The sequence below is a fragment of the Saccopteryx leptura genome, chromosome 1 (assembly GCF_036850995.1).
Source record: "Saccopteryx leptura isolate mSacLep1 chromosome 1, mSacLep1_pri_phased_curated, whole genome shotgun sequence".
NCBI classification, from domain to species: Eukaryota; Metazoa; Chordata; class Mammalia; order Chiroptera; family Emballonuridae; genus Saccopteryx; species Saccopteryx leptura.
In genome coordinates this window covers 55,782,972-55,792,972 of record NC_089503.1, presented here as the reverse complement: position 1 = coordinate 55,792,972, position 10,001 = coordinate 55,782,972, and the positions used below count along the sequence as shown (strand labels likewise).

The following is a 10,001-nucleotide window of genomic DNA, read 5'->3' as shown; positions in this document are numbered from 1 at the left end:
GTTAAAGGGAATTTGAGTTTTTAAAGGGGCTCTGGATTTAAGAGTCCTAACCCAAACCTAACATTCCATCCTTTTGTTGTTTAAGGAAAACGGCTGAAGGTCTCTTCTTCTGTAGCTACTTCCTTCCAATGAAGGTCGGTGAAATATCTAAGGGTAGGGGTTGGTCTGAGATTTGGGCTAGGTGGTGAGAACAGTTTTTACAAGCTCTTTCCAATCCCAAGGGGTAATTTCATATCCTATCCTCATTGCTTCAACCATCTCTTTGGTAAAAGTGCTTTCCCAATCTTCTAAGTCTGAATTTCCCTCCTTTGGATTCCAAGGGCATTGTTATCAGATTGTGAGCAAGAGGGCAGTTAAATTCTGATCTGACACCCTGCTGCTCTGAGGAATCCTTGTAGCTGTAATTTGTGACTCTGCTGCTCAGAGGAAAGGGAAATCCCCTGGCCTGATGCTTAAAAATGACCTGGCCACAAGCATTCTGGGCTTTTCCCCTGCTGCTTGTGTTCCTTACCAAACAGGGTGAATAAACATCCTTTTCTTTTGCCTGGTTTTGGCAGGTCATTTCTTCTGGTTCCTTATGTGGGGAACCACTTGTCATGGTGATTGATAGTGAACCACTATGAGACCAGATGAAATGCTCCGAGGGGTCAAGGGGCTGAGGGGAGGCAACAATCCTGGTCAGCAGACTGAAGGACTGAGGCCCTGTTTCCAGACTTACTCAGATATTTTTTGGCCAAAACAAATAACTCAAGGAAAAGACAGATGAAGTTTTCAGGGAATGAATAAAAAAAAGTGAACATGCTGACTTGTAATCTCTCTTCTGAGAGCCGAAACATTTTCTGTTGCTGAACCTTATGCTGCTGTTTTGTTGTTTCCAGCATGGGGTCAGAAATGTCCTGGACTCTCATCCACCCAGGGCCTTTGCCTTGAGACACCTCTCTGCCTCTAACTGTTTACCCTAATTCAGCAAGTCTTCATAGCATATTCCTACAGAAACCTATATAATCTTATTAACCAATGTTAATGGCAATAAATATAATTAAAGTAATATGCATTTACTTTTGCATTAAAAAAAGGCCATCTGATACTCATGAGATCAAATCCAGAGAAATTAGTCTTATGATCTAATTATTTAATGTCTATGAAATTTGATGTACCCATTGAAAATACTTGACAGTCTTTAAAACCAGTTTCAGATCAGGGCATGCAATACAGGATCACAGACATGGTAGACTGACAGAATACTAGAAATAACTAATTTAATAAGAAATCTATATCAAAGGATCAGGGAATCAATTTTAGATTATCTGTTACTAAGTACTTAATATATCCTAAATGCAGTGCATATATTAAATCATGCACATTTAAAAAACATAGGAGACCAATAAAATTATTGTGAGCGTATTTTATACATAAGTAAACAGAAGCAAAAAGGCTGAGTGAAAATATTCTCTATGTAGTCAATAAGTGCTGGAACTGGAATTCAAAGATAAGGCCCTCTGGATCTACGGGTCATGCTCTTTACTGTCTTGGTTATAGGCTCCATGTTCTATGCCTTCATATCTGAGACTTTAACACAGAATTTTGAGTTTCAGTGTAGGTTTTTTCCTCACCTCCACTCCCTTCTCTATCACTTCCTAAACCCTCTGTCCCCTCCCCTCAGTTTAAAACAAGGTTTCTCAACCTTGGCACTATTAACATTTGGACTGGATGATTCTTTGTTGTGATACCTGTGTGTTTGTTGTTAAGATGTTTATGAGCATCCCTACTATCTAAAAACTAGAGGTCTTTGTATTTCCCCAGTTGTGACAACTGAAAATGTCCCCATACATGGTCAAATATCTTCTGTTAGAAAAAAATTTCTTTTTGTTGAAAATTACTGCCTTAAATCAAGGATTCTCTCAACTCCCATTTCCCAAATGGAGTTCTGCTGAACACAAATTTCAGAAGTTAACAAATACTTCCTGGATAAAATATGTCTAGAAAAGTCTGAAACATTAATGCACAATATAGATATTTACACACAGTAATATTACAATGTCCAGTTTATCCCAAACATAATTGACCAAGGCTCACATTGTATGTTTGGTCATTAATTCTATTTGAAGAGTGGCCTATTGTACATTTTAGAAAAATCTAATATAGGCAGTATAAAGAATGAACATTTGTGAGTAACTGCTATGTCTGGTAATTCAGAGCACAGACTTTTCCTTGTACATCACTCTGAATCCATTAGTTTTCTCCATCAGATGACCTTAGGGATGCTTCTATCTTGCTGCCACATTTTGATTCCTGGCTTGAGAATTTGGCATAATTATCTCCTTCTCTGAGCAAGAAGAAAAGCTCCAATGACAATGTCATCATTACCACCCCCCCTTGCCCAGAGGTATATTAAGGAAAATGATGATCCCAAGAGAATAGACTAATTCAGAGGCAGCACTGAGTTTAGAGTAGTTAAAGCACAGAGTGCAGTGCTAATGAAACACATTGCTGGATACAGTCAATGATGCTGAACCCAAACATTTCCTATCTCATTTCTGCAGTTGTTGAAGGCAAAATAGATACTTCAATTAGGAAATATATGCTTTCTTGAGGAACTATCTGCCTTATTATCTACTTTTTAAATTATTATTCTCTTCCATCCATCTTCAGTGACTCTCTTTATCTACAGGAAGTCCCTAGACCTGGCTGTCTATACCTGAGGGCTCAGGTATACCTGAAGGAGGGCTTCTGTGGTGAGAAAAACAGGTAGAGATTGGTACCTATTTGAAGAATCCAGGAAATAGGAGACTGACCGAGTAAAATTACTGTTTTGAGGTAAGTCACAGGTACAGATTGCCATTCCCCCAAGAAGCTGGACTATCACCTTCAAAGTTGACTCCAAAGGGCTTTGGGTTGGAATGCTGTTAAAATTCATCTCCAGGTATAGATACTATAAATGATGAGTTCATTCACTAAAATCTCTGGTCTCTCAAAACATTGCTAGCTGATCTTAACTGAAAATTTATAATGTTAAAAATGATAATTATGATAATATTTTTGATGATTTGAGCACTTCCTTTACTTCACTCTCATACATATTATACACACTTGGCAATATTATGAGCCAGAAAAGGAAATTAGGCAAAATAATTTTCAAGATAAATTCTGAGGGTAACATTTTTACAAGTGATAGCTTGTGCACCCCAGGTCACACCTGCCTTTAGATCACTGTTGTATATGTCTGATAAGTTTAAAGATTGTTGCTACTTCAGCTTTACCTATTAAGATTTTATTTTACGTAAGCCCAAAGTATCTCCTGGGTCTCAGACTTTGTGCCAAGAATTTTAGACACATTTTCTTGAATCTCATAAGGTACTGTGGTTCCCAGTTTTTCACGTTCCAAGAAGTTTAGTAAATCTGTTGAAAATGATAGAAGTAATGAGTGACAATTGTCATCAGGCTTTCTCTCACTCTACAGAGGAGGCCACTGAGAGCTGGGTGCCCATGTAAGAGAGACGACTTAGGAATATCCTAAATCAAAGACTTTTCTACAAAGAAGTTGGTGAGAGTTTTCTAAGAGAGGAGACCTGGCATCCCTGGGCAGGGTGGAGTCTCTGCACACAGCGAAAGATTTGAAGGAGGCGGTCAAAGGAGCAGAAAAGAATTGTGTGCAAGTGCCAGAGTGATGACAGTTGTTGTTCAGTGACTTTAAAAGGGCCACAGAGAAGTTTGGGATATAAAGAGCTAGGATAGTGAGAGAGGCATATAAAGACCAGTATGCGTGATATGCTATAATTAGTATTGTATATAAGATAAAAATACATAAAGAAACTCCTCTCTTCATTGTATCTGCTTCTAAAAAGGCAGAAAAATGGTGAAGAAGTTTCTGTGACCCCTGGAGGAGAGTTGGGAATTAATTATCTGTCAGAGGAAACCATATAACATAAGTAAATGAATGGATAGATGAATTTTGAAAATAATAACTGGCATCAAATATACTAACTGAAAAATTTTTATTGATATTTGTTGCCCAGAGTAACTGGAATTGCATGGCCATCATGCTGCTAAGTAATTGAAGTCTCTAGGATTCCCACTATAACGCCACATCTTCTTCAGTCCTTAGTAAACTCTGCCTTTTCCCTACGACACATTCCATCCACTTGGTCCCTGAGCACTAAAGCTGTTACACTTTTCTTATAACATGCCATGTGTTTTTTCTTATTGTTCTTTTAATTTTTTTCCCCTCTGAATATTTTTCTTCCTCTTCCTGCTATATCAAGCATCCTTCCAAATTCTCTGAGTAAGAGTAATTTCCCTTTTGATAACCTTTTATGAAACCAAAAATACTACTATCTCCTTGACACAGGTTTCAAATTTATCCTAACCAAAATTAATTCATCTTATCCCTTAGTTTCACCAACATTTTTTTTGTGTGTGTCAATTAATGACACCAAAATCTACCATATAACTTAACTTATTCTGGGTTTCTTTTTTTTTCTCTTCTTAGCATATGATCATTGGTCAATTTTTTATTTTTTTATCTCTACAAACTTCTATCTATTTATACTTTATCATAGCTGCTGTTACATTTCACTTTTATCCATTTTTTTTTACTACAGTAGCCTTCTAAATGACTTCCTTGCCTTTTGTCAACATTTAAGACCATTCTTAACATTTGTTCTAATTTAATAATGATGCAGTGTAAATTTAGTCCAATGGTTTATTTTTTGAAAAAAAATGGCACTGTGTATTTTCTAAGTCCAAACTCTTTACATTTATGCACAATTTCCTTCTGATATTTCAGTCCATTTAAATTCAATCTTTTCTCCAATAACCATCTGAAAAGCACCTTACCCTATAGCTTTGCTCAATTATATTCACTTATACTTGTTATGCTAACACCTTTTTTGGATTTACGTGGATGACAATCAGCATGGAAAGTCTAACACAGGCCTTTATTCCCATCTAACTCATATTTGCCATTCAAGAACCTAATTCAGAAATGAACTTCAATAAATTTTCCTTGACTTCCTTGGGTCAAGAGAGTATTCTCTTTATTTTATAGGAAGTGGTATTAAACTAACACTTTGTTTTAATTTTAACTCTCTCTACTCATTAGAGTGTAAGTAGTCGAAGACATGTTTTATATATTTCTCTATATTTTAGAACTACCCAATTTCCTTTGATAAAATATGTGCTCAATAAATGTGCAATGAAGACATTTTTATTTAATTGGTAAAATAATAAATGCAAATAATAATTTTTATATAATGAGCAGAAGAGTGATTAAAAACAGTAACCACAGTGCTGCATGCATTAGAACTTTTGCAATATTGACTTTCACCTTAATTGATTTATTTTCTTATTTCCCTACCTAGACTGAAGTTATCTCCATCTGTACAATGTCTGTCTTCAATAACTCTGGTCTATACCCTCGCTTCCTTCTGACAGGCCTCTCTGGCTTTGAAAGCAGATACAGCTTGATTTCCCTCCCCATCTTCTTTGTTTATGTTACCTCAGTGGCAGGGAATATTACTGTCCTATTTATCATCAGAACTGAACCTTCTCTCCACCAACCAATGTACTACTTTCTATCAATGTTGGCACTTACTGACCTGGGTCTATCCATTACAACCTTGCCTACCATGTTCAGTGTCTTCTGGTTCCATGCCAGGGAGATCTCCTTCAATGCTTGTCTGGTCCAGATGTATTTCATTCATGTTTTCTCAATTATTGAATCAGGTGTGCTGTTAGCCATGGCCTTTGACCGCTTTTTAGCCATCCGAGAGCCTCTGCATTATGCAGCCGTTCTAACTAATAGTATAATCATTGGGATTGGGTTGGCAATTGCTGGAAGGGCTTTGGCTCTGGTCTTCCCGGTTTCCTTCCTCCTCAAGAGGCTCCAATATCATGCTGTCAATATTCTCTCCTATCCCTTCTGCCTGCACCAGGACCTCATAAAGACAACTGTATCCAGTCATCGGGTCAGCAGTATCTATGGTCTCATGGTGGTCATCAGCTCCATGGGACTTGATTCAGTGCTCCTCCTGCTCTCCTATATCTTCATCCTTGGCACAGTGTTGAGTATAGCCTCCAAAACAGAGAGTGTGAAAGCCCTCAATACTTGCATCTCCCACATCTGTGCTGTACTCACCTTCTACACACCAATGATTGGGCTATCTATGATCCGTCGCTATGGGGGCAATGCTTCTCCAATTGTCCATGTGCTCATGGCTAATGTCTACTTGCTGGTTCCACCCCTTATGAATCCCATTGTTTACACTGTCAAAACCAAGCAAATCCGTGACAGAATTTTCAAGAAGTTCAAACAGCAGAAAGTTTAGATAAAAGAGACTCTAAAACACAACTTTTCTCTCCTTCCCCTTTATATTTATATGAGTACTTCATACTGATATAGAATTTTAAATGTAAATATTCCTGATAATATTTTGCCCTTAAGAAACTACCATATTTCCCCATGTATAAGATGCTCCCATGTATAAGACACACCTTAATTTTGAGGCCCAAAATTTGGAGAAAAAATGTATTACACAAAGTTATTGAACTCAATTTTTATCCATCATAAAATTCATATAACTCCTCATTTGCATGAAAAAGTGGGAAATGCAAGTAAAAAAAACTACAAACACTGTATAAGATGCACCCAGTATTTAGACCCCAAATTTTTTGAAAAAGGGTGTGTCTTATACAAGGGGAAATATGGTAGACATGAACCTCAATAATAGTAAATTCTATATTTTAGGTATAGAGAATAAAGACATGGTTTATTTTATATTCATATTGACATACTAAAGAATATGGTCACTAAATCACATTAGTTCTTCTTAGAAGAACTCTGATTTTCCTTTTAATAACCAGCAATTAGTATTTGTAAAATTAAGAACCATCAAATCAACTTTCTAGTGCAGGTATACCTTGTAAGTGTTCTCAATTTCTAAAGAAGTTTAGATAGATTTCAAGATGACTCTAATATAGACTTTGTAGTCAAGAGCAACAATATTTCCCCCACAAAATTGACCTTAACATGAAAATATTTTTATGCATTATAAAAAGCCATCTATTCAGGAGGAAAGACTTCTATAGAGATAAAGTGATGAAGTTCAGCACACTTTTAGAAGAACAAAAGGAAGACAACTTGGCCTAAATAAGTCAACTGATTTGGATGGCTCACAAATGATCTATAAATCATGATATTTCTGTGTTTGGAATTTACAGAAAAATCTTTGTATTCTTAGTAGGTAGACAGTTCTGAGACCCAGATTTTACTCATTTTGATCTGCTTTTAATCTGTGAGTCATTGAAAGAGAAATGTTAAATATCATAACAGATGTGTCTATTTCTCCTGGTTATGCTACCTGCTTTCCCCCAGGTATTTTGATGTTTTGTTGTTAAGGATGTAGATATTAAGATTTGTTATGTCTTCTTGGGAATCACTTCATCAAAATGTAATGCTTTTCTTTATCTTTGATAATTGTTTTCATTTTAAAGTGTCCTTTTTGAAATTAATATAGCTTGTCTAGCTTTCTTTTGATTAATGTTATCATGGTATATATTTTTCCTTTTCTTTACTTAAAAAATAAGTATTTTTAAGGTCTTAGTTTGTTAAGTACCATTTTATTTTTAAAACATTTTAGGCCCTGGCTGGTGGCTCAGGGCATCTGCCAAGTGATGGTGGCACACAGGAGAAGCCACCATTTGATTCACAGCCACTCCTTCTCCCCTTTCTAGCCCTCTTCTACTTCTGCAGCGAGTGGCTTAATAGGTATGAGTGTGGCCCTGAGAGCTGAGGAGAGCTCTGTTGAAGCTATCCTCAGAGTGATAAAAATAGTTTGGTACCTGAGCATTGGCCCTAGATGGTGTTACTGGGTGGATCCCAGTCTGGCCGCATGCGGAGTCTGCCTCACTATTTTCCTTCCTCTCACCTAAAAAAATAAAAACAATAATAAAATAAAATTTAACAGCTTTCCAGGATATAACTTACATACCATAGAATAACCTTTTAAAATATATATATCAATATTTTTAAGTGTAGTAACAGATATGTATAACTGTTAGTTAATTTTTATCATCTAAAAAAAAAATCATAGTCCTTAGCTGTCACCTCCACCCATATCCTTCACCTAGTCCTAAAAAAACACTAATCAATTTTTTTTTTGCTGAATAGATTTTCTTAATTTCAACTTTTGTATGAATGCAATAATAAAATATATAATATTTGTGGCTGAATTTTTCAATTTAGTATTAGATGTAGCATGTATCTTTAGTCCTTTTATGTTTAAGTAATATTTTATTTTATGATGTTATTAAAATGGTTTAAAGATGTCCTTTGTGTATTGACCTGTACATTTTCCCAGCATATATTTCAGAGCAAGTATGTCCTTTGGCTTACACCCACTGTCACCAGATTGAAATTCTTACATATCCAATTGCTTTAAATACATCCCAAATAAATGCAGTTGTAACCATATAAAGACTGTCTGATTTGTATACCTCACAAAACTACACCCAACTTCTCCTAGCTATAGATAAGACAAACCCTAAGATTATATTTAGAAGACTCCGAAATAGTGCTGCCCTTCAGGGGCTCTGACCCAGAGACTTCCTTTTATGTTACTGCAAGATGTTATTAGGAAACATATGCCCCCTATCCCTTGATCCAGCAGTTCCAATGTCTTTTTCTTTTGGGTTGATGGCCCTGACCACTACCCTTGGAAAGTCTCCTGCTATGTGGTACTTTCCCTAACCTACAACCTGTCCAATGGCTGCTCAAGAAAACTCCTTGTGTGCTACTGCCATCTCATGGTGAAGCCTTTTCGTTGATCGCTCTCCACATTCATTGAGACACTAATATGAATCAGTGTAGAATAGCTGGAATCCCAAGATTTCCACTGACCAAATGACTAAACAAATGGTTAAACAAATATACATTTAAGCAAATTAATTGAATCCATTACAAGAAGGCTCAGATATTAGAAATCTGATCCTCAAAAAATTATGTGAGAAACAGGATTGATAAGAAATTTCAGCAACTTGGCAACATTTGAACAAAAGTAGGGATTTAAGAATGACAGTGTAGTAATAGAGATTAAATATAAGAATATGCTGCATATATTCAGTAAATACGTAAATGTTCAGTTCATTAATTAATCAATAAGCAACAACATTCTGAGATGAATGTGTTGGGAGTTAGACTTAGAGTCATACTTGCAACTATGTTTTCCACCTCTTCTCTTGTTTTTATCTCTCTACTCAATTTATCCACCAGCTCTATACACATATTACATCAGCTTCAGTAGCACAACCCCCTCTTTATGATTACAGAATATTTTAATAGAGTTCTTTTTCTTTTTTGCAAGAGAGACACAGAAAGGGAGAGACAGACAGGAACAGACAGATAGGAAGGGAGAGAGGTGAGAAACATCAACTCCTTGTTGCAGCACTTTAGTTATTTATTGATTGCTTTCTCATACGTGCCTTGACCAAGAGGTGGGGTGGGCTCCCACTGAGCCAGTGAGCCCTGGCTCAAATCAGCAACCTTGCACTCAAGCCAGTGACCATTGGGCTCAAGCCAGAGACCATGGAGTCATATCTACAATCCCATGCTCAAACCAGCAACCCCACACTCAAGCTGGTGAGCCCATGCTCAAGCCAAATGAGCTTGTGCTCAAGCCAGCAACCTCAGGGTTTTGAACTTGGGTTCTCAGCATTCTAGGTCAATGCTTTATCCACTGTGCTACTGACTGGTCAGGCTGTATTTAATTTTTTTAAGTGTTCATTTTGAAATAAACAACCATAGCTCTAATTAAGTCAGGCAAGATCAGCTGACATTGAAGTGTGCTGAAAGATTAAGTGCATGCTTTCAACCATGCAGAATGAGCATCTCCTTCCTAAACACCTGATGTATGTGTATTTGTTTGTAAATTTCTTCAGCAATTTAAATAAACCACTAAAAATGTCCCTGTACTCCAGTATTGCAAAGTATATTTGGAGATATGAGC

At 36.5% G+C, this 10,001-nt stretch overlaps 1 protein-coding gene across 1 annotated transcript; it reads left to right on the top strand.

The window, feature by feature from the left end:
* Window positions 1–5,384: 5,384 nt before the first annotated feature.
* LOC136388844 (olfactory receptor 51G2-like) lies at window positions 5,385–6,750 on the top strand. The gene has a single exon (XM_066360652.1). The coding sequence runs from the start codon at window positions 5,385–5,387 to the stop codon at window positions 6,324–6,326; it is 942 nt and encodes a 313-aa protein (XP_066216749.1). The 3' UTR covers window positions 6,327–6,750.
* The last annotated feature ends 3,251 nt before the right edge of the window (window positions 6,751–10,001 follow it).

Excerpts from the sequence above, each read along its gene's own strand:
- LOC136388844 (XM_066360652.1), top strand. The coding sequence starts at position 5,385 with ATGTCTGTCTTCAATAACTCTGGTCTATACCCTCGCTTCCTTCTGACA.